The sequence below is a fragment of the Balaenoptera acutorostrata genome, chromosome 20 (genome assembly GCF_949987535.1).
Source record: "Balaenoptera acutorostrata chromosome 20, mBalAcu1.1, whole genome shotgun sequence".
Classification (NCBI taxonomy): Eukaryota; Metazoa; Chordata; class Mammalia; order Artiodactyla; family Balaenopteridae; genus Balaenoptera; species Balaenoptera acutorostrata.
In genome coordinates, this window is record NC_080083.1 from 62,166,014 (window position 1) to 62,191,098 (window position 25,085).

Below are 25,085 nucleotides of genomic sequence, written 5' to 3' on the forward strand. Positions count from 1 at the left end.
GTGTTTGCCTAGAACCACTCTGCTCTTTCTCTGGACATCCGAGTGTTGTCTGAAAAAAGCCCTGGGTAGGAGGGGTGGGTATGAAGCCCCCAGTCAAGCCAAGAGGGTCTGTAGCACAAATGCTCAGCCAAAAATGTTAGCAGCAGGAGGGACCAGACAGACAAGAGACAACTAATGAAAAGAATACCCACTCACTATTTCTAAAATATTTGACAAAATTTAAAAATATTTGACAGTCCTCACCCCTTTCATTGACCGCGCACTGTTTTCCAACGAGTACATAAGACATTTCAGGTGGGATGCGACGCTTCAGCTTTAGACTCGAGGAACTTCACTGTAGGAAGTAATCATTTTGTCCAGCTTTTCTCCAACTTTCTTCTACAAAACACTGGGGTCTGCTAACCGTTCGAGGTAAAGACCACCAGGTTCACCCAGTCAGTGCTGGTTTTATTCACTTACTGCAGCAAGGGCGGGTGTACACCAGATGGGCCGTCTCAGTAAGAGGCTGTGTGGGAAGGGGCTTCTGTAGGACCTGGGTTTGTGCTGAGTGATTCTAAGGTGGGAAGGGTAGGGGAAAGAGGAGTCAGGTCAGGGTTGGAGGTGGTCCTGAAGCGGCGTGCTTTAACCATCGGGTATCTCCAAAATCTCTGTCCCGGGGGTGAGAGGAGCGAAGCACCTCTGGGGGAGGCAGTGATAAGAACACAGGAGGCACTCACAGGCACTTTGCAGCTGCACTGTGGCCTCGCACGGGGCGTGTTTATGACTCTCGGGAACATGTGAGCCGGCTTATCGGGGCTGATTTTTACTTTCTCAAGTCCCACGAGTTAGTGGGTGTTCCTGGAAAACAAGAGATCTAAATAAGCCTGTGAAACAATGGTAAATAAACACAATACTGGGCTTTCGGGAGCTTTGAACACGCTAAGGTGACTTGTGAATCTCCCGAAACACCGGCCATTTATTTCAACACAGCTGCCTGATTCTGTTCAAATGTAAGTCAGAACGTCCAGTGGTTTTTCATACTTCTCCCACACCCCGAGCATTTCCACTCTGACCTCTTTGCCTACGGATTCTGCCCCCTCCTCTCTCTGTTCCAACCACCCTGGCCTCTGTCGTGTTTCGTGAGCACTTCCCTTCCCTCTGCCCGGAATGCTTTGCCCCATGGGCCTGCGGAAACCGTTCCCACCTCTCCTTCAGGCCTTTGTTCAAAGGGAATCTTCCAGGGAGGCCTGCCCTGCTTTCTCTCCGTGAAATCAACCCCCTCCTCAACTCTTCCAGACGCCCTTTCACTGCTTTATTTTTCTTCTCAGCACTCATTACATCTCAGGTATTCTCCACTTTATTTTATTTTTTTCTTTGTGGTCTTTCTGCCTATGTGGGCTGGACTTTTTTAATTTTTTAAAAAATCTTTAAAATTTTATTATTTTTTAAAATTTAATTTTTATTTTATATTGGAGCAGAGTTGATTTACAATGTTGTGTTAGTTTCAGGTGTGCAGCAAAGTGATTCAGTTACATATATACATATATCCATTCTTTTTCAGATTCTTTTCCCATATAACTTATCATAGAATATTGAGTAGACTTCCCTGTGCTGTACAGTAGGTCCTTGTTGTTTATCTATTTTATATCTAGTAGTGTGTATGTATGTTAATCCCAAACTCCTTCAAAGTCTGTGAGTCTGTTTCTGTTTTGTAAATAAGTTCATTTGTATCATTTTTTTTAGATTCCACATATAAGTGATATCATATGATATTTGTCTTTCTCTGTCTGGCTTACTTCATTTAGTGTGATCATCTCTAGGTCCATCCATATTGCTGCAAATGGCATTATTTCATCCTTTTTTACAGCTGAGTAATATTCCACTGTATCAATACATATGTACCACACTTTTATCCATTCCTCTGTTGATGGACACTTAGGCTGCTTCCATGTCCTGGCTATTGTAAATAGTGTTGCAATGAACATTGGGGTGCATGTAACCTTTCAAATTATAGTTTTTCAGGATATATGCCCACGAGTGGGATTGCTGGATCATATGGTAGTTCTATTTTTAGTTTCTTAAGGACCCTCCATACTGTTCTCCATAGTGGCTCTACCACTTTACAGTCCCACCAGCAGTGTGGGAGTGTTCCCTTTTCTCCACACCCGCTCCAGCATTTATTATTTGTAGATGTGACGATGGCCATTCTGACCCGTGTGAGGTGATACCTCGTTGTAGTTTTTATTTGCATTTCTCTGACAATTAGTGATACGGAGCACATTTGCATGTGCTTGTTGCCCATCTGTATGTCTTCTTTGGAGAGATGTCTGTTTCGATCTTTGGGCAGGACTTTTAAGGATTTTGTCCCGTGGTGCATCCCCAGGGCCTGGAACCGTGGCAAGCACGTAATAGGCACCTGATAAAGATTTTTCAAATGAGTGAATATGCAAACCCCTTCCAAACGTCTCCTCCAGCACAGGAAGTGGGGAGTGGGGCCTCTGCGTTTTCGATGTACAGACAGTAAAGAGGTTTTGGAAGAACACATGGGGAGCCTCGGGGACTCTTCTTCCAAAGCTTTAGAATAAAATCCCCAGATCTTTCCCCTGAAGTCAGTCTTTCCTTCAAAATCCACCCACCAGCCTGGAACCGAATACTGTGGACCGCTAGATGGCGCTGTTCACCACGCATCGTTGGATTCTTAGCCGTCGCCCTGCCGTCCTAAGACCTCGGAAATCACCTTTTTCCTAGAGACAAGTATTCCAAGGAATGGTTACCACTCCCTAGGCCATCTCTCTAGACCAGGAAGAAACCCAGAGTCCTACAGCATCATTTATCAACTAGCCACTCCCACCTAGGAGCACAGGTTAACACTTTGCTTGGGAGCAAAAGATATTTTTAGTGCAGTCGACCCTGGGTACCCGCAGGGATTGGCTCCAGGACCCCTGCCCCATATCAAAATCAAATCCCTTATGTAAAACGGCATAGTATTTGCACATAACCTAGGCACACCCTCCTAAATACTTCAAACCATCTCTACCTTGCTTATAACACCTAATACAATGTAAGTGCTATGTAAATAGTTATTGACGTGGCAAATTCTAATTTTGCCTTTTGGAACTGGAATTTATTTCCTTATTTATTTAAATTTGGGGGGATATTTTCGATCAAAGTTTGGTTGAATTCATGGATGCGGAATCCACTGACACAGAGGGCCAACTCTACTTGGAGTAGTGCCCTGGCAAACGTAAGCAAAGCTTTGGACCTTTTTGAAAAGTTGCAGGACTCCACGCCTCCCCGTTGAGCTTGACCAATGGCCTTCTTAGCACAATCCTGCCTTTTCCTCTCTGCCCTGCCTCTCTAGCCAGTGAGGTCGAGCTTAAGATTCCAGCCCTGTTTCCAACCTTGAGCCACAGCAGCAATGCAGAGGCAGCATGAAACGGTGACCCGAGAAGCTAGTGGAGGGAACTGAGTGAAGACAACATCTCCTGGGTCCCTGAGAAACTTATCCAACGTCTCTCAAGATGGGTTTACATGGCTGCATGATGGCGATAAAATGTCCTGGACAGAACAGATGTAGTGAGCATTGCGTGAAGCTGTATGAGGCTTCAAGCCAAGTTTTCTATAAAGCTTTGTTTTCCATTTCCAGATACTCTAACACTTAAGCCAGGGTGATTGGCTGATCTGACGAACCCATGTCTGTAATCTCGGCTGGTCTTCAGATGTCCCAGGGAACAGAAACTCGATGGTTGAACCTCCCCACATTGTGTTGAATAATAGACCATGTGCTCAAGGTAAGGCTGCAAATGCAGGCATAGAAAGCTACTGTCTTTGTAAATGTCAGTTGACCAGCAACTATCTATGGAGAACTTGTGATTTGCTTTGGTGTTTTAGGAACATTATTCTGGAAGCCAAAATATGACAGATCGGGGAGGGGATGAAGACAAAGACACCAGTTCTTCAGTGAAATATCATTGTTTCTTACCCTTGAGAGGAAATACGTAAGTCAAGGAATATTAGAAAGGTTGTTAGTTTTTGCTCCCTGCCCTCCCTTTTTTCAAGCAAAAAAACCAGAAATAATGGTTCCGTTTGGGGAACAAAGGCACATCCCAGGGGCTGTTCACTCACTGCAGCCCCCGCTCCCACACAGGCGGTGCCCATGGTGAGTAACAAGAAAGCCCAGGTGTGCCTTTGCTCAACCAGACCCTTGGCCGGGGACTTCCTGATTGCCAATCCCATGGGACCATCTCCTTTCCCAGAAATCACCCTACAGCCCGTTCCTTCCTCTCCTACTTAGAACTGTGGGGCTAACTTCTTGAGCTTCCTTCACGTCACAACCCATCGCCCTTCCCTCTCCCCAACCCCAAAGGCTTACCTATTTTCTATTGCCCCTCCTCCTTTCCTCTTTCCTCCAAGTACTACCATACACCCTTCTCCGTTGTGGTTCTACTCTTTCTCAGCTCACATTCAGAGTGTTGAAACACATCAACAAGAAGAGAAAAAGGAGATTATTTCCTGTGACTTGATTTTATAAAAATAGAATGGATTTTATATAAGGAAGCAGCAGCCAGGAGTGGTATTCACTCACCTAGTAGTTACTCTAATTATAGATGGTTGGGTGTCACAGGCAACCATATTGAGTGACCGGAAGGTTGCATCAGACAGGATTTCTCATTTCCAACTTCCCCTGTTAATGCCCTGTGTATGCCCTGGTCAGCATCTTTAAATTACAACCTGACTGTTACACAAATAGGAAGTCTTCCCATTAGCTGAATTGTGGCCTGCAATTTTATCTTACAAAGGATGTTTGATTCCCAGACCCTGGCTTGATTCTCCCAAGATTTTGCTGACTTACTGTCTCCCTAGAAAGAATGGACATTTTGCCTGGGAAAAGATGGACACGTAGGAATTCCAATTGGGAAAAAGAGAAAGAGTCAAAATCCTGTTCCCATTTCAGTAAACTGTGTGTTCTCTGCCCCTCCCCCAAAATTCCTTTGCTTCTGATATTTAGCCTTGAAATCTCTGTTCCAAGAATGTGGAAGGATTAAGATGCCATAAGCCTGATATTCAAATCAGGAGTTTCCACTCCTATAGAACCTAGACGAGAACTAGGACTTCAAAAAAGAAAAACCAGCCTGGCATTAAATGAATTCAGCACCTCTGAATTTATTTATAAACTTTTCCTTGGCCTTTTATCCAAACGGATTTCTGGGACTGTTTTTTTTTTTTTTGAGGGTGGAACCTCTCAAAGTGGCTCCTTCGGCCTCTAACAGAAGTCATAAACTGGCCCTCCACAAACCACATCCAGCCAGCTGATGTATTTAGTTTGGCTCACATAGTGTTTTTAAAAAAGAAGAATTAGTTGTCAGCGTTTAACATTTGTACGTAAAAATATAGGTTTCTATGAAATAAATATTTCTATAAATATACATTTACATAAAATACAGATTTCTGTATTGTCTTGGCAAAAATAAAACCAGATGAGGCAGCCCTGGGATGTTATTTCCACATGGGTCCTTGGGGGATGTGAACCATTAACCCAGTAGGAAATATACAAGGGAGATCATTCATAGGAAAAAGTGGGGCTGAGAAGGTGACCTGTTTTCTTCCAGATCTACATCTCTAGGTCTGAACCTTAACTCCAATGAGCATTCAGTTCTACCACCTCAACGTGTCTGAAACTAAATGCAGCTTCCTAAATACCTGCCAGACATCTGGTTTCTGAAAGCAGCACAGTGTGCCTTTGGACCATGGAATCGGCTTTAAGCCTTCGCTCTTCTTCCCTGCCACCCCTCCTTCCCCATCAGCCGCCATGCCCCGAGCCTTATGCTCTCAGAAGTCCACTGGGCAATAAGATAGCTACCAACCACGTGAGCACCTAAAATGTGGCTAGTGCAAATTGCGATATACCGTAAGTGAAAAAGACACACGGGATTTTAAATATTTATGCTAAAAAATAATGATAATCCAAACTGGCTGATTAATAATTTTACGTGGATTACCTACTAAGATGATATTTTTGACGTACTGGGTTATATTAAATAATATTTAACTAGTTAAATATTATTAAAATTAACTTGCCCATTTCTCTTTACCCTTTTTAACATGGGGTCTAGAAAATTTTAAATGACACGTTTTGAAAATTTTTAATCACATTTGGGGTTCACATTTGTGGCTAACATTATCCCTCTATTGGACAGCGCCCTTCAAAACATCTCTTCGCATGACGTGATGAGGTGCTAATTATCACTACAATGGCAGTCAGGTTACAACACATAAATGTACGAAATCAACACGTTGTACACCTTAAATTGACACAAAGTTATATGTCAAATACATTTCAAGAAAAAAGAACCTCTCTTGGGTTTGTCCTAACCTTTCTGACCTTGCTGCCAACCTATAGCCTAGTTTCTCACATGCTTTTGCTCCTAAAATTTCACATTAGTCTAGGCTTTTCTCCCTTCTAATCTGCTCTGCACACCCGGGCCGAGTTTATCTGCCTAAAACACTACTTTTATCATGAAACGCTCCTGCTCAAAAACTAACACCAGCTCCCATCTCTACCCCATAAAGTCCAAATTCTTGGTAATAACAGCTTCCACTTTAAAAACCTATTGTGCACATTATGTAATTCTCCCAATAACCTAACAACTAGAATGTCAGACTTTTTGCTTTCTAAATAGAACAAAAAGGACTGCAGCATTTGCCTGAGCTGGGAGGGGAGAGGGAAAGCACCTCTGAGCTGAGACGTCACAAGGATAACACAGTTAAAGCATCCAAGCGGCGGCTCCTTCCCTTACGATGATTTTTACAACACCTCACAATCAACTAAAGAGCAATCGACATCTGTAGATGTGTTAGCTGAACTATTTTTACATCATTTGAGAGAAAGAATAATAGCACTGAAAGAAGAAACTGTTATATTTGCATTTCAGAAAACCAAAACCAGGAGTCAACCAGAAAAGCTTAAGAGAAACAGTGCTCTTCGCTCACCCACTGTAGGTCCAAGTTTCCTATATATATATACAGTTTTGTCACAAAATAGAAAATTTGAATTATACCAGTCTGAAGTGCAGTCGTACAACAACAACAACAATAAAATATCATTTCGTCTCAAAATTTGAAAAGCATGAATTAAAAATTCGTCAGTAGGGCTTCCCTGGTGGCGCAGTGGTTGAGAATCTGCCTGCCAATGCAGGGGACGCGGGTTCGAGCCCTGGTCTGGGAAGATCCCACATGCCGCGGAGCAACTGGGCCCGTGAGCCACAACTACTGAGCCTGCGCGTCTGGAGCCTGTGCTCCGCAACAAGAGAGGCCGCGATAGTGAGAGGCCCGCACACCGCGATGAGGAGTGGCCCCCGCTCGCCACAACTAGAGAAAGCCCTCGCACAGAAACGAAGACTCAACACAGCCATAAATAAAAATAAATAAATAAATAATTAATTTTAAAAAGAAAGTCTTTAAAAAAAAATCGTCAGTAATTATATACATCCAAAACTAGCACAGCTACTGATTCATTAGTTGTGTTGATAATTCTACATGGCAACATGTATTCATCTTGGGAAGAGAGACCGTTTGGATTCACCTCGAATTACATGAGTTTTTTACTGTGCTGTTTTCAAGACTTCATCCTTTTCATAAAATACAACATCCTATACACATTTTCTTTCATTTTTTCAGCTACAGATCAGATAGGTTTTGCCAAAAACTGTCTAGCAGAATCGTTGGTGCACGGGTCTTGAAATCAGACAAAACCGCATTTTACCATTTATTGTGTTACTTCAGGCAGAATTGTTTAGCAGTTCTGTGCTTCAGTTATGGCTTCTTTAAATTGCGCATAATTATACTTTCCTCCCAAAGTTTTGTAAGAATTCAAAGAGATAATACACATTGTTAACACGGTGCTTGACCTGTGGTAAGAGTTCTCAACGGACAATGGATAAGATGACGTCCTACCTATCTGGCCTCAGCATCCTCCTGTTAGAAACAGTTTTCTAAGCAGCTTGAAGACTCTACGAGAAGGTGGGGCTTTGGCGTCCAACGCTCTCTACTAAACTGTAAGTTTAATAAACGGAGTGCTACCCAGGACACGGGGTTGGGTGGGGTCGGAACGAGCGCGCCCGCCTGTCTGCTTTGCCGCGGCCTCGACGCAGACGCCGGACCGGAGCCTGCAGGCCGGGCCCAGCTGCCCGGCCGCCCTGGCAATGAAAACACCGCCACGTGGCCTGCAGCCGTGGCGTCACGCGCCTTCGCCCAATGGCAAGCCGTGTCTCGGAGTTGGGGGCGGGTCGCCAGCAGGGTGGTTCCGCCCACAGCCGTCGCCAATTGGCCAAGGGTGAGCCGGGGCGTGGGCTCGCGACCAATGGAGGCAGGCAGTGGGGACCCCGCCCTCTCGGTGGCTGGGTCCGCGGGACCGGCAGGAGGGGGCGGGGCGGGGCAGAGCTGAGCGAGGAGGGGCGGGGCGACGCGGGGCCCGGGCGGGGCCGGGGGCGGAGGGGGCGGGCAACCCGGCCCGCGGGGCCGGCGCCAGCGGGCTGCTGAGGTGGCTGTCGCCCGCTCGGAGCGGCGGCTTCCCGGGTCGAACCCCTGATGGAGGCCGGGGCCGCGGACGGACCCTCGGGCGGGGTCGAGGAGGCGCTCAGCTGCTTCTCGTTCAACCAGGACTGCACGTAAGCCGAGGCGCCTGCCCTGCCGGGAGGTGGGGGAGAAAAGTCGCGATCGGGGGTGTCGTCCAGTTGGCAACTTGTGCAGGAGGCGCGGGCCTACGCCCCCAGAGGCCTCGGCGGACGGCCGGTGCTGCCCGGACCGGTGCGGGTCCCCGGGCCGCCCCCTCGGCCTCCCTGTCCTCCAGGAGGGGGCTGAGCACCCCCATCGCCCGCTGCCGGCCGAGAGCCAGGAGGGCCCGGCCGGGGGAGAAGGAGGGAGTTAGCCGGGGGAGTGGGGCTGAAGGAGGCTAAGGAACGTGGGGGGACGGGGGGGGCGGGGTAGTGACCAAAGTGGGGGTCTGGGGAAGGAGGGGCAGAGGCCAAAGCAAAGGAGATGGGAGAGGACGGGGAAGTTGCAAGCCGACCCAAGGCGAGGTAGTTGGGGCCCAGGAAGATGGGAGTACAGGAAAAACTTTCCCATTTGTCCTTGAGCATCTCAACGTGGCATCTGGGCAGGGCCAGTGACTCAGAGGCAGCCTATCCCTGCGGCCAGGCCAGCCCCGGTCCCAGCCCCAGCGCAGGGCACCTCGCCCGCCGGATCTGGGTGTCAGGAACCTCTCCACTGCTCCCAGTGTGTCTTCACGTAGCCCACTGCAGAGGCCGGGCCGCCGCCTGGGAGTCCGGAGCCCTTTCCCGGCCCAGGCTGCCTTCCGGGAGAAGCACGAGCTCCACTCTGTTGCTTTTTGACTGGATTTTTAACGTTTCACCTTGATGTTCCCATTGGGACTTTGGCCAGAGAGCCAGGAGTTGCTGAACTGTGTTTCAGACATCTGGAAGATGTCCCTTAGAAGAAAACTCCTGCTCCCTTACCTCTTTTCATGGGATTGTTAGACGCCAGCTCTGGGCACCGTATGGAATAATCTCTTTGGAATGTGCACCCAGAGCATTAGGCAGTGATGACCTCTTCCCAGTTTCCCATTTCCTGCTGTACCAGTCTCTGTTGTGCTCCTTGTTTGGAGTCGGCTTCAGGTGTGTGTTGGCCGTCTGTGCCTGGGCTATGCTAATACTGAACATTCAGTGGTGTAATTAAGGCCATCGTGTACCATAAGCAACCCTGGCTTCCATTCCCTTTGTGTTTCTGTTTAAAAACACCCTATGCCAAACAATATACCTTTGTTCGAAAAAGCTGTATGTGTAATCGTGTAATCCAGTAGCTGGACAACTGGGTTAGAGGACGGACTTTCAAGCTTTCCTTGACCACAGCCCACAATAAGAAATACATATTACAACATTACCCAATATCCAGATATAGATGTGTGTGTATATACACACACACACACACACACATATATGTATAATATCACTGAAAAGCAATTCACAACATGCTGTTTACTCTTAATGTGTGCAATACCCTCTGGTATTTTGTGTTTCTTTTTTTTTAAAGCCATTTGTGACTTACTAAATTATTTTCTCATGGGTTGAGAGCCACAGTTTACAAAAATGATGGTCTAGATACACTTCTGATGTTTTGTAAGAAACATTTTGCAAGAGAGGATGGCTGTTGAAATGCCTGGGCGTTTGCCTTCCCAGTTGAAAGCAGGTTAAGGAGGGGAGCTAGCTAGTTTGCTTCTTAGTAGGAAATGTTCTCAATTCTGCTTTGTAGCATTGTTTATTACATTTTTTTAAAGGGATGTTAATTTTTACTCTAGGTAAGTCCCAGCTTTCTATAGCAGTTGGATAAGAATGTTATTTTCAAAACCGTAGGGTGCTTGGGAAGTTAATTTCCTTTCCGTAGTCCCTACGGTCAGTTCTGTCTTCCTGGCTCTGCTGGGCAGCTCTGTCGCACCTATAAATAAAAGTTTTTGTCACAGTCAGTTGCTTTGAGCCTCAGAGGGTATGACATTGGATTTTAAAATAATTCAAGCCCCTTGCCGAATACATTTCGGAGTGTCAGCGTGTCTTTTTCTATAAGTATAGGCCAAATTTAGGGGCCAGTTTTCCTGGAGAAGGTTAGTTAGAAGACAACTAACCTTTAGCAGTCTTCACTCATCCTTCATGCTTGGCCCTGTGCCAGACAATTTGGGTGTGTTTTTTCATTTGATTCGTGGTATGTATTTGTCCCAAATCCCATTTTCATGAGAGGTGATGAGAATTTTTTTTCTTCCTACAAAAAGGCCTTATGAATGAAATAAGGGTTTAGTCTGAATTCCTTGATTCAGAGTTTTTTGTGGTCATTGATCAACCATTTAAAGCACAACAGTGATCACACTGCCATTTCCCATATTTAAAATTCGTGTGGAGCAGGGCATATGTTTGAAAGTTATTTTAAGTTGCCAGATCTTTTGGTTAATATTATAAGACTCTAATTACAACATTTTTTCCCTTACTTGCAAGCTTTAGAAACCTTGGTTTGCAACTAAATGCACACATATTTATGTGAAAAAAGTTTATGGGAAGAAGGTTTAGGAGCAGTGATCCCTATGGAGTATGTATATTTTGAAGTTGTAAGATGCGGCTGGCTGGCCTTTCGAGTTTGTTGTCATTAGAAGGCAAGCCCCAGTTCTAAGCGCACTGTTGCCTGATGCAAACGTCTAATCCCCCAGGTTAGCTGCTCAGCAGGTCGGTTGTGGGGGGGGGGGTGCGGGGGGCGAAGCGGCAGAAGCAGCCACCTTGCTGATTAAAAGTCAACTGCCATCCCAGGGAAGAACAAATGTTAGGGTAGAAAAAAAAAATTCCAGGGAGAATCATATGACCTTCTCTTTTTTAGGCTAGTGAAACAAGAGCCTTGGCCATCCAGGCTTGTAGCAGTAAGCTGCTTATTTTAGTCTATGTCTCCCTGTGAAGAGCTAAGCTCACCTTTTCATACGTTTATTTTGAATGAGGGAGTTGGACTACTTGTTAGGTCTACGTAGGACCATTGTTAGGTCCATTTCAGCCCTGACATCCCATTTCCCAGGGGTCAGGGTCTGATGGCTTATTCTGAGGGTGCTCTGGGTAAGATTTTGGTCATCGCTGAGGTGTTGAGGGCAAAGCAGGAGAGAGCTGGATAGGAATTCTCAGCTGCCGAACAAAACTGACCCATTTGCTTTCATCCTGGGGCCAAGGAAACCTGGGTGCACACTCTGTATCTATCGGTTGAAGAGTGAAAAATTAAGAAGACAAGATTCTGGACTTCCCTGGCAGTCCAGTGGTTAAAGCTCTGCACTTCCAATGCAGGGGATGTGGGTTTGATCCCTGGTCAGGAAACTAAGATCTCACATGCTGCACTGCGCGGCCAAAAAATTAAAAAAAAAAAAAAAAAAAAGACAAAATTCTTTTAGCCCCCGTTGTCCCAGATAAGGTTTAGATTTTGCTCTGTTGGTAGGTGGCAGTGCTGGCTTTGTGGAGCTGAGGGTAAGGCAGCGTTCTCAACCATGGCTGCCCATGAAAGTACTTGAACTGAAAAAAAAAAAAAAGAAAGAAAGAAATCCAATTAAATAAAAAGCACAGGGTTGGGGGAGCAGGGTAGACAGTCATCAGTATTTTTCTTAAAACTTCCCAGGTGAGTTTAATGTGCAGCCAGGGATGAGAATCACTGGTATAAAGTATCTGAGATGCTTTCATGGAAAGTGATGGAAGGAAGCATCTATTAAATTTTGCCTGCTAATGACATACTGTGTCTTCTAAGATCACGTAGTTCTTTTTTTTTTTTTTTAAAGATTTATTGATTGATTGATTGATTGATTGATTGCTATGTTGGGTCTTCGTTTCCGCGCTAGGGCTTTCTCTAGTTGCGGCGAGCGGGGACCACTCTTCATCGCGGTGCGCGGGCCTCTCACTATCGCGGCCTCTCTTGTTGCGGAGCACAGGCTCCAGACGCGCAGGCTCAGTAGTTGTGGCTCACAGGCCCAGTTGCTCCGCGGCATGTGGGATCTTCCCAGACCAGGGCTCGAACCCGTGTCCCCTGCATTGGCAGGCAGATTCTCAACCACTGCGCCACCAGGGAAGCCCCACGTATTTCTTTTTTAAGCAAGAAAGAAAGAAAGAAAGGAGGAAGGAAGGACGGAGGGAGGGAAGGAAGAAAGTGAAGGAAGGAGAGAAGGAAGGGAGGGAGGGAGGAAGGAAGGAAGGAAGGAAAGAAAAAAAATAATTTACCTCTTGGTACCACTGTGATGAATATTGTCAAACATGCCATTTTTCCTATTTCTGCCCAGCTGGGAAAGCATGGTCCCTGGTGGGTTTGACACTTCATTTGACGATAGAGCCCATTCAGTTTCAGGTCTCTTAACCATTTCACATGCTTGTATGTAGTTGTCTTTGACTTCTTCCTTTCGACTGGACCTGCCCACCTGACAAGGCATGCTTGCTTCACCGTCTAGAAAGTGATCAAATGTCTTGGCTCCTGAGGCTGTATGTTTATCTGTCCCCTATGAGGCTCGAGGGACGGAGGGTGTCTCTCTTCAGACCCACCTATGGTTGGACCCAGTACCTGTTGTCATTCCCAGGCTGTCCTTGCCTTCACAGATCCCTCGCGATTGGAACCAAATCTGGTTATAAGCTGTTTTCTTTGAGTTCTGTGGAGCAGCTTGACCACGTCCATGGAAGCAGTAAGTGTGTGTGTGTGAGAATCTCAGGGCACCAAATCCGCCCTCTAGACTCTAAGCTGGGGCACTTCTCAGCTTTCTGCGTTTCCCTCCACTAACCCTCAAACTTACAGAGTCAGTAGTTTTTCAGATTTAAATATAAATCATTGTTTCCACTTGCTTTAAAAAAAAACACCACCATGAAACACTAGTAAGATTTGGCAAAAGCTTAAGTAACATTCTCTTTTTACATTAAGAAATCCTTTGAAACTGTATTGTTGACACTTTTTCGTATACTCATATGCACGGTCATCAGTTTTTATAACTGTCGAACTGAAAGTTCACTTACGATTTTTTTTTTTTTTTGCCCTTTTATTGGCACTGTAGAATATTGGTAACATTCATTCAGTCATGGAAGTATTTTCCTTGTTTTAATAAAGCAGTAGTCTCCCATTCACAGAGTCCATATCAAAGACATTGAAGTACTTCTTGTGAATATTAAAAACAAGTCCAGCTTAGACATGTGCCTCTCTCATTGTCTCAGGGAAGGTTGTTGTTTATACCACCATCATATTGACGAAAACACACTCTGGATTCCCTGGAAAGAAAGTGGCTTGGCAAATAATATCTTAGGCTCCCAATTCATTTGTAAGATGTTATTTTTATTATAACATTTTTGTGAAGATTCTGCTCTGTATCTGTCCTGCGTTGTTCCCTATGGGACTTGCTGGAGCCCAAGAAAGGCAGGCATGTGAAAAGAATGTTCCCAGAAAGACACGGAGGCCTCCTGTCTACAGGCGCTCAAGAGGCTTCCTGATTTACCTTCTTCCTGGGCGCAGAAGGACTTCCCTGGTCATAGCACAGATGTCCGGGGTATTAGCAACAGGAAAGGGATTCCGGAGAGAGTCAGGGAGCACAGCAAGACGGGCACGAGGCACAGAGTTCACTGTGTTCCTGCCCCCGCCCCTCCCCCATCATGGCGGCACCTGTACCTTTCGGCAACAGGGACCAGAAGAATTCCGAAAGCAGAGCCTCCCGGCAGAGTAGTTACCCCTTTGAAACCTCTCGTGGAGAAAGAGTGGATTGATCCAAACCTCCCAGATATGTTCTGCGGAGAGGACAGCGGCCCCGGGGGCGGGGTTGTGATTCCAGCCGCGGAGGGCATCGGGGGATGTTCTGGAAAGCCCGTCTTTATGTTCTGATCGCCGGGGTCTGCCTGACTGCCGATGGTGGAAAGGGCTTGGGAACCTGGGAAACGGGTTAAAGTTCACTGTCGAGGGAAGGGGCGGGGAATCTCTGCAAGCAGGCGGTGGTGGGGGGGGGGTGGGGAGGACCCCGAGGCGGCCGCCGGCTGACGTGTGCGCCCCCCCGGCCGCAGATGACATCCCCGACGTCTGCATCGTGGAGCGCCTCTTCTCCAGCAGCCTCGTGGTGGTCGTGAGCCGCACGAAGCCTCGCCAGATGAACGTGTACCACTTCAAGAAGGGCACGGAGATCTGCAGCTACGGCTACTCCAGTAACGTCTTGTCCGTCAGGCTGAACCGGCAGGTAAGGCGCTGGGGCGTCCCTCCGGGTCGCAAGGCTCCCGCCGCTGGGGACCAAGGAAAAAGAGGAGCACCTCTCGGGATGGTCATCTCTCGCCAGCATCCAGCTCTGTCGGGGGTTTTAAAACTCAGGCCGAGGATTATGCGGACGTGGTTTGAGTCTACACCGCACACACTTGTCTAGGCGGTGAGACCGCCCCCGGGCCCCGGTCCTTCCGCCTGGTGTGATTTCTCAAACAGCCGCCCCCGGCTAGGCGAGCGCGGTCCCCCTGGAGCCAGGCTGGGTGGGACCCTGGCTCAGAATCTGTCCCGCGAGCCACTGCAGGGGCACCTTAAACCAGAGGGACGCCCTTCTTGTTTGGGCCCTAGATGGTGGCATTCGTTGCCGGCTGGTGATCACCCCTGTCAGAATAAGCTCCTGGAGAGAAAGCGCGGGACCCCTGGGTTAGTGCTGAAGCCCTAAAGTCGGTGAAACTGCCCCTCGTCTTGCTGGGACCGAGCCCCAGGCCGCTCCTTTTCTTTCTCCCAGCTAACCCTTGAAGACGTTTCTGGTGGTGTTTTCTTTGTTGGAGGAAGCATTAGTCTTATCTCAAACGTGCAATATACATTCTTTTGAAAACTGTAAGTTCCTGTTAAATAAGCATTTGGGGGTATTAGCCGAGTTTCCCTTGAATTATTAGATTTTAAATCCGTTGAGGGCAGCGACTGTATCCATTTTACTCACTACGGTAAGGCCTGGTAGAAAAGACAGTGTCCGGTAGAAAAATGCTCAGTGAGTATCTGTTTCCTGGCTGCCTATTAAATACAAAAACAAATAAATCGGTTCTTTATATGACAGAGCAGATCTGTGTATTCAATTAAATACTCCCAGGGTGCTGGAGGTCCTTGCCTTCACTGAGGACATCATTTTCTCCTTTGTACCTAAACTATTAAGTGCTTACTTTTTTTTTTTTTTTAAACAAATGAGACAAAGTGCTGTCTTAAGTTTATGAGAAGGAAGAGATTGTTTCTTTGGGTTGATCCACTATTTTGACTGCCTATCCATTCAAGTCTGTATAAAGCAGGGCGGTAGAAAATGGCCTGAGAAATAGAATACGACGTTTTTTAAAAGCAAGGAGTAGCCGGAGATAAAGAAGATAAGCCCAGTTCTTGGCAAGAGAGGGAAAGGCAGTTTGAGGGTTTTCAACTTGAAGGCTTTTAAGCACAATTCTTGGCTCCAGTGCTGTCTCTGAAATCTCTTGGTTGCACATTAAATTTCTTTGCAGGACGTTTTATCTTTGCATACGTTGATAGCCAGGGTATAAAAATTAAGACTGTTTAGGCAAATATCCCGTAATGATCAGAACCCTCAAATGGTATCCACGGTATTTATTTGTATAATGTCTCTCTTGCTTGCTCTCTGATATTTTCATCAGCAAATGGGACTGTTAACCTTTAGGTGCCGCCCTCTCCTCAATAAAACACTCATTAACTTCAAAGTTCCCCTGCCGCATCTCCTAAAGAACATCACGGCACCTAGAACTTCTCCACTGTTCACAGCCAAGCCAACTGGACCCCAGGCCGAGCAGGGCTCTCTCCTTTAGCATTTCTTCTGCTAAGAAGATGATTTGAAACAGGTCTGGGAAGTCTTCGGGGTTTGCTTCTCTTAAAAACATTCAGATTTGGGACTTCACTTTTGGTTTACGGGGCTGCTAGAGTCCCCTCCCTGCCAGGCCAGGGTCCTGGCGCTCCCCCCCACCCCCGGAGGACGTGAAAATAGAGGCTGCTCTGTCTATTTCATCAGGTCCTCAGGCTGTGCAGTTCCTTTCTGAAAAGCAGGAAAAAAGTCCAAGATTTGTGTGGGGCGTTAAGAAGAAAGAAAACCCCTATTATCCTCTGAATCTGTAGAAAGGAAGAATATTCAGTAATTGTGATCTGTTTCATTTTTAGTTGCTGTTAATCCCCTTCTCCTAATAGAGGAAAGGTATTCTGTGGAATAAAGACAATAAACCAGATGTATTTGGATTTGTAAATGTCCACAGTTCTTTGACCATCTGTTCCGAGGGGCCCTGGTTACCCAGATGGAGATTGATTGGATGGAAGCCTCCAAGGGCAGACGCTGTAAATAATTCTCTAGTTGACAAAAGGAGTTTTTACTTCTAGGACCTAGACAAGTAGATGAGAGCCAGGGTGACAGGGAATGAGCTGAGCTGGAGGCCAGCCCAGGGTTCTGCTGAGACCGGAGACTGATTAGTGAAGGGAGCCATTGCCAGGGTTGCGCTCACACCAGGAACGAGCCCTCACGTGAAACACAGACGAAGTGCCTCATCTTTGCCCCTCACTGTTCCCTCTGTGTTTCCCTTGGGGGGGGGGGGTGACCTCCGGCCGAGTGGACCACAGAGCAGATGGTGCTGTAAGAGCTGGTGGGAAAGATGCGGACAAGGCCAGAGAAGCTAGGAGTGGAGGCCGCCCCTGCAGGAAGGGGCACGGTGAAGACCCCGAATTCTGGGGTCGCACGTGGGGCTCGGGGCGGGGACACAGGAGCGAACCCGAACCCACAAACATCAACAAGCATAGAGCACCCTAGTCCAAACCGTAGCAAGTGCAGGCGAAAGGCGAAGCGGTGCGTAAATCAGGGGCTGTATATTTTACGGAGAAGCACTGATGTATGCCATCAATTTGGAGACCCTGTTAGAATCTTTTCTGTCGCCCCTCTGCACCCAGCGCTGTGCCCGCAGAGCCTTAACTAAACCTGAGAAAAGCATTTCAATGTTACCTTCCCGCTTGGTTCAAGTGACCGTCCCCCGAAAAATTCTGAGCCGGGGAAAGTCTTACTGGGAAAACAGCATCGCAGGCTTTTCCCAGAGGGGGAACCCACCGCTTCTTAGTAGTATTTTTAGGTCCCTTCCCTTCCAAGAGTTGTTCCCTGGGATGAAAGGATCTGGCCCGGGAGCAGTGGTCCTCACGTCTGGGGTCCGTGTTGAAAGCCCCCTGGACGAGGGTCTCCAGGCAGAGCCCAGGCCTTGCCCCTGGGATGCCAGGCGCTCATCGGAGTCTGAGAAGCGCCGGCCTGAAGGAAGCCGAGGCGGCAGGAGCGGGGGGGCAGAGGGCTGTGGAGGGACAGTAGCCCCTGCGCCAAAAGGCCCTTCCCAAGGGCCCCGCACTCGCACCCGGCACCTGCGCTGTGCTGAGCCGGGCTTTCTGCTCCTCTAGGCACCTGACACCTTAACCCCGAGGCCTGCTTCCGCGGGGCCCTCGGAAAGAGACTTGAAACCTGACAAGTTTACTTTGAAGAAAAAGAGAAGGGTGTCCGGGCACTGGGGAGGGGGAGCCCCGGGGAGAGGAGCCCATCCCAGGGGGACCGCGGGGCAGGGGCGCTGGGCGGGGTGTCCCGTGAGGGCTGGAGGGTGTCTCGGGTTCCCTTCGCCGGGGCTGGAGCAAGGGCGCACGAGTGGGTCTGGGCGAGCGTTTGGGTGGATCGTAGTTCCAGCTGGCGTCACTTGGGGGGGGGAACGTAACCCCGGGAGATGCAGAGGGGGCCAAGGAACCCACATCCGGACAAGATGGGACTCGGCCCTGAACATCGAAGGGGGCCCGTCTGATGGGAAGGGGAACCGAAAAGTTTACCCGAAAGTGTCTTCACTGGCAAAGGGAGTCTGACCAGGAAGTGTCCAGGATTCCCTGGACTGAGGAGAGGGAAAAGTACAAAAAAAAATAGAATCAAAAGGAAATCTCAATTTCTACATGGAATTTCCTAAGATCCTGTATTCAGGGCTTCCGTCCAGGTGGATGGTGATATATACGCGGCTGTGCGCGCACGTAACGAACGTAAGCTTCAAATTGAGCGTGAAAACTCCTCCCCCTTTCGGCTTACAATCGAGTTAGGATTCACAGGAAAGAGGAGTGATCTCGGGATGGTCGGGCCCTTTTCGAGGAATCAGCCCCGATAGATTGATGGGTCTGTGTGATTTCAGAGGCTGCTCGTTTGCCTGGAGGAGTCCATTTACATTCACAACATTAAAGACATGAAGCTTTTGAAGACCATCCTGGATATTCCTCCAAACCCGACAGGTGAGCCCCAGCCCGGACCAGGTGCCCCCAGATCTCGTGTCCGGGCGCTCCTTTGCACCAGCTGTGTTTCCACCCAAATTGAAAACCCGAAGCAGCGTTTGTCCTTCATTGCTTTATAAATCTTTGTGGTGTTTGCCTTGAAGCTTTGTCTTAACGGCGGCAGATTCAGATTTTATTAGGCCATGCGTCCTGCAGGAAGGCCGTGTGACCTTCCCTGTAGCCTGGGAGAAACTCCTTTCCCCTGGGACCCGTTCTCAGCAAACGTGTCAAAGCATTTAGGCAGACATGTAGGAGATGTCCTGCATCTGACGTTGCAAGGTGTTCACCCCTAGTTATCTTTGCTGGTTGTTCAGTATAGAGCAGACGTCATAATGAAAAGTGGGTTCTACCTGACCGGGAGACAGACAATCCAAACGGAAAAGAAATGTGTTTTCTTACGTTACAGACAATTCTCTCCACGTGGGTGATATGCTAGGAGGTTGGACTGTATTAAATTCTAAGGTGTAACACTGTTTAATACATTTTCCTGATTTAAGAATGGGAGCAGCTGGGATTGGTCAGGTTGAAATGGCAGACGATGACATTCTGTGAATCCCTGGCAGCAGAAGTAAACGAGAAGGAAGTTGTGTGGTGGGACAGGAGCCACCAAACCAGAACAGTTTGCGGGTCTAATGATTCAGGGCAGTATTTGTAAATCGCACTCCAGCTTAGTGTCGTTAAATGATTGCTTCAGCTCACTGCAGTTTTCTAATTCGTTGACTTTCACTGAATTTCAAGATCCCTGTGGCCCGACCTCAGTCACCTAGACTCTTTGAGCCTCAGTTTCCTCACCTGTAAAATGGAATAGTAACCCCCGTCTCACAGGGGTGGCGTCTGTGGCGGTGACCTGCTCACGGCCTGCTGGGCAGTAATTCCTCCTCTGGCCTCATTTCCTTCTCTCCATCTGAGTTATACAGATGGCCCTTGCTGTTGCCTTCAGTGCTTTAAAATTTCAGCCCTGACAAAACGGTACTGTATTTGAAAAGATCACAGCCATCGAGGCCGTTAGAAAGCTCTGTGAGAGAACAACTTTAAAGCCTGTTTCACAAGTGGAGGTGGAGGGTGGTAAGTGAAGGAACCGTGGCCGGGGACGGGGGTGGGGGGTTGGTTTTGTTTTGTGCTGTTTTTCAGGAATGAGAGGTTGAACTAATCTGGAAAAGTGTTTATTGCAGACGTGCTACGTGCCCGGGACCATAGCAGGCACTGTAGGTACAGACCACACACCAGGAACCCCAGACCCATGGGACATGGTGCACAAGTGCCCTGGCGTCTTTGGAAGGTTTGGGACCCAGGGGGTGACGGCTGAAAGGAAGATGTGCTCTTCTGACAGGGCGGGGGAGGTGAGTGGGGTCCGAGCAGAACCCACAGGCGCCGCGGGCCTGGGCTGGACCCTGGCGGCTTTGGACAGGGGACATCTCAGGGGGTCAGGGGACATGCCAGGTGAGCAGGGACATTCCAGACAGGCAGGGGACATCTCAGGGGGGCAGGGGACATGCCAGGTGGGCAGAAAGCTCACAAGCTGCCTGTGACTCTCCGTTTCTTTGAAAGGAGGGGAGCCGGGCACCGCCAGCGGCCTTTCGAGCGGGCGTCCCACGGGTCAGGGCAGCCGTCAGCCCCCCTCACTCCTGCGGTCACACCGTCAGCCGCTCAGCCCAGGGGATGGTGCTGCCTGCCTTCAGGGCCAAACCTGTTCCTCCGCGAAAAGCCCGTCTCCTCTTAACTTCGAGCAAATGCAGCCATTTGTCTTAGCTCAGAAAACGCACTGATGGCCTCAGTTTTGCAGTTTAAACAGGGAGAAAGGAGGTTTGCAGGTGTAGGGCCATTTGTGCTTCCTGTTAGGATGTGTGCGCCTCACAAAGGGAATCGTTTTATCTCAAGACAACTTAGAGATGATGGGAGGTGTCCTCAGGTAAACATTACCAGTGGGCTGGGGGAGAGATTTAGCCTTTCCTTCTGAAAGACCAGGGATGGGTTGAAAGACCAAAACGAGTGTCTTATTACACCTCTGACGTTCTTTGGAGAGAGAGGCCAATACAGTTTCAAATCCTGACATTCATAATCATCCTCTCAGCTTCCCCTGAGCTCTTCCTACTTCAGTAAAATGGGGACGATCCTTTTTACCCCACAGAGTTATTATGGGGAGGACTGCCCGAGGGCGGGGAGGGGGTGAGAGCAAAGTCCCATCTGCTGGGCACACGAGGCTCGGCCAGGCTCGACCACCGGCCGGTTCCATGCATCATGTCCATCTCCAGCCAGCAGGGCAGGCTCGGGACAGGTCAGAGTTTCCCTGCAGTGACATGACCCGTCCCTCGCTCAAGGACCCCCAGCAGACTCTGAGCGGCCAAAACCACGAAGATAAGATCCTCAGAGGCCAGGAGTCTCCTTTATTTGTTCCCACCCTCTCGTGTATTTTCTGAACAAAAAGCTGTGAGATGGAAACTCTGGCCCTTGATTTGATGAATCTTCGTGGGTGCACAGGGAGATGGGGCCTCTTGGCTGACTGGCTTAGCCACACAAATTCTGAATGTCTTTTGACTTTGTGAACTTCGAATACGTGATATATACAGAGTCCTGTGATTGCTTCACGCTCAGTACCGGCCGCGGCTGTAAATTTCCTTCCTTCTGTCTGTCTGTGTCATGCCCATTCCTGTTGTGTCAGAGACTGCAGGCTGCTTCCTTTAAAGGGTTTGTCCAGACGGGGCCCGAAGTTAATTTCCTGCTAGCACAGCAGTCTGTGCCCTGAGCAGCTGAAGGTGGAAATCTCCATAAAAAAATCCGCCAGCGGCAGAACTTGGGGGTGCTGTCGGCCTTACAGGCTTTCACGGAGTACTGGGGGAGCAGTCTACACCACACAGCAGTGTGTATAATGGGACAGAGTAGCCGTTTATTCCCCTGCCAGCGCTCTTTCTGAAAATGTAATGCAGGTGGGGTAAATGGTAGCATAGAGCATCTGTAAGTACAGAGACGATTTCTCTCCTCTCTATTTTTGAAAACTGGAAAGCGTATTCCATTAATCAACCCAGAGGGAACTGCATTTTATAAATCACTGTTAACTTGTTTTAATTTTGACATATAATACTATAAATACCAAGGTAAGAATGATTTAGAACCACAGGATTTCCTTGTAATTCCAGCCAATGGTGCCATTGGTTCTTGAATGGAAATCAGGCGTTTTTCTTCTCCGCTGCGGAAGGGTTACAGCCAAGCCATTTCAGTGGGATTAGCTGACCGCGATTTACGAGCGCGCGTGTCAAGTCTGGGGTCCAAAAGTCACATCAAAACCCAACTCCTTGTATGTAAGAAAAGAAAAGAAGAAAAAGACCGGAAGAAAAGATACTCAAGTATTGAGCATAGTGAAAAGCCTCTGGGTTTTAGAATTACGGGTGCTTTCTGTTTTTCTCTTTCTTTATATTTGCTGGGCTCCACAAATTTTGTATACTATCACTTTTTTATTATAAAATAATATCAAAGAAAAGGCTGGGACTTCCCCGGTGGCGCAGTGGTTAAGAATCCACCTGCCAATGCAGAGGACACGGGTTCGAGCCCTGGCCCGGGAAGATCCCACATGCCGCGGAGCAGCTAAGCCCGTGCGCCACAACTACTGAGCCTGCACTCTGGAGCCCGTGAGCCACAACTACTGATGCCCGCACGCCTAGAGCCCGTGCTCCGCAACAAGAGAAGCCACTGCCATGAGAAGCCCGCACACCGCAGCAAACAGTAGCCCCCGCTCGCCACAACAAGAGAAAGCCCGCACACAGCAACGGAGACCCAATGCAACCAAAAATAAATAAATAAATAAATTTATTTTAAAAAAGAAAAAAAAGAAAAGGCTCATTTCCCTTCCTATAAAGGGTTTCAGGGGACACTTGTGACAGAAACAGAAGACGAGTAGAACAGGAATGTCTAAGCCTAGAGCAAAGTCTTCCTACTTTCCTCGAGGGCTTCACAAGAAATAAAGTGCATTCTTAGAGCTGGGTGGATTTGTCTGAGAATTGGACCACAAGAAGCCAAAGGAGCTCACGTTCAGCATCTCTGGGGACCGTCATTAAGTTGCAAAGGTTGGTACGCACGGCCCCTTGGCTACATTCAGGTGGGCTGGCCGAGGTGCGAGCCAGAGGCAGGGCTGTCAGGCACGTGGTTACGTGGCAGGGTGTACCTGCCCTCGCCACCATCCTTGGCCCCTTCTTGTCAGAATCTCGTGTCAACTCACTCTCCATTAGGTGTTACAGGAAGTTCCATGTTAGCTGAAGAAGTTTAAGCTTCCTTCCTTTCCGGAAATATTTACATTTTAATATACAACTCTGAAGGTCACCTCACACCTATTAGAATGGCTATTATCAAAAAGACAAGGGCTTCCCTGGTGGCACAGTGGTTAAGAATCTGCCTGCCAATGCAGGGGACACGGGTTCGAGCCCTGATCTGGGAAGATCCCACATGCCGCAGAGCAGCTGGGCCCGTGAGCCACAACTACTGAGCCTGCGCGTCTGGAGCCTGTGCTCTGCAACGAGAGGCCGCGACAGTGAGAGTCCCGCGCACCGCGATGAAGAGTGGTCCCCGCTTGCCGCAACTAGAGAAAGCCCTCGTACAGAAACGAAGACCCAACACAGCCAAAAATAAATATATAAATAAATAAATAAAAGACAAGAGACAAGTGTTGGCAAGGGTGTGGAGAAAAGGGAGCCCTCGTGCACTGTTGGTGGGAATGTAAATTGGTGCAGCCGCTGTGGAGAACAGTGTGGAGGATCCTCAAGAAACTAAAAACTGAGCTGCCTTATGGTTAAGCAATCCCACTTCCGGGTATTTATCCAAAGAAAATGGAGACACTAACTCAAAAAGATATCTGCAGCCCAATGTTCATTGCAGCAATATTTACAACAGGCAAGACATGGGAACAACCTAAGTGTCCATCGATGGATGAGTGGATAAAGAAGGTGTGGCGTATAGACATAATGGAATACTACTCAGCCATAAAAAAGGATGAAATCTTGCCACTGTAACGACGTGGATGGACCTTGAGGGCATCACGCTACGTGAATTCAGTCAGGCAGAGAAAGACAAATACCATATGATCTCACCTATATGTGGAATCTTCAAACAAAACAAACAAGCTCACAGATGCAGAGGACAGACTGGTGGTTACCAGAGGCTGGGGGTCAGGGGGAAGAGAGGTGTGAAATGGTTGAATGGGGTCAAAAGGTACAAACTTTCAGTTAAAAAATAAGTCATGGGGGTGTAACATTCAGCAAAACTGAGAAGGCATGAGTGGTCTCTTCTAAGGCCGGGTGACCCTGTACAGGTGACCCTGCAGGGAGCCTGCGGGAAAGGGCGCTGGGCTGTCACCCTCCTCCCACAGCTGCCTGGCAGGTGATAAGGGCACAGCCTGGTGGGTCCTCGGCAAAGCCCGAGCAGGAGGCCGGACCTTGGTTCCCATTCTCGACGTTTGCTTTTGTTTTAACCTCTTCTCTGCCCCCAACAGATGAGGGTCAGGTCCATTTTAGCCTGATCTGAAGTTTCTCTTATGCTTTTACAAGAAACCCATTTAACAGACTAACCTGTAACAAAGCTACCTTTTCTATTTAAAAAGGGCCTCTCTTGCCTGATCTCGAAGTTCCTATTCTGGTAATGCTTCTGGTTCGGGTAATTCCGTGAATTCACTTCTGTCACGTACACCCCTATGAATGGAAACCACTGTTGTGAAAATCCTTTTCTTAAATGCTATTAGGATCCTCCCCCGCCCCTCCAATCCCCATGTAAATAAAAATGGCTTAGGTTTGGTTCAGTGGTTTGACTTGGTGTTTACTCTTCCAGAATATTGTTGAAGCCTCTTAAATCCAACATGTCCTGTTTCTTTTGTTTGTCCCGACGGCAGACACACCATCTTCGCTGCCCTCAAGTGAATTTCCCCTCTGGAGGGGCCCATTTGCCTTATCGAGGCAGGACATTTGGCTCTGAAACAATTTATAAATAGGTCCTCCCCTCAAGCCACCCAGCCTCCCCACCCTCCAATTTAAAATGACATTTAATCACCTGCAGAAAGGCCACCACAAGCTGCCCTTTATTTCAGTGAGGAGCTTGTAGCCCAGAGGGTAACGGAATTGGAAGAGAAGTAGATGTTGCTTCAAGGCCCTGGGGCACAGTGCGAAGAAGAACGTTTAAAATAGTCTCACTTCCGACCTCTCAGCTGTGGCGTGGACACGGTCAGTGTCCAGTCACGAGGTCGTCCCGGGAATTTACTTGATCAGGGTCCTTGGATCAGAAGAATCAACTGG

General features: G+C 48.2%; 1 protein-coding gene across 3 annotated transcripts in view; it reads left to right on the plus strand.

Annotated features, from left to right (window-relative positions):
- Positions 1-8,465: 8,465 nt before the first annotated feature.
- The window catches only part of WIPI1 (WD repeat domain, phosphoinositide interacting 1), a 30,938-nt gene continuing 14,318 nt past the window's right edge, over positions 8,466-25,085 (plus strand). For 2 of the 3 annotated variants that reach the window (XM_057536962.1, XM_057536963.1), the window contains exons 1-4: positions 8,466-8,645; positions 13,125-13,207; positions 14,562-14,731; positions 18,681-18,777. In XM_057536962.1, the coding sequence (XP_057392945.1) occupies positions 8,566-8,645; positions 13,125-13,207; positions 14,562-14,731; positions 18,681-18,777 (430 nt within the window). In that variant the 5' untranslated portion in view covers positions 8,466-8,565. The remainder of the gene's footprint in view (positions 8,646-13,124; positions 13,208-14,561; positions 14,732-18,680; positions 18,778-25,085) is intronic. The other variant, XM_057536964.1, reaches the window with a different exon arrangement.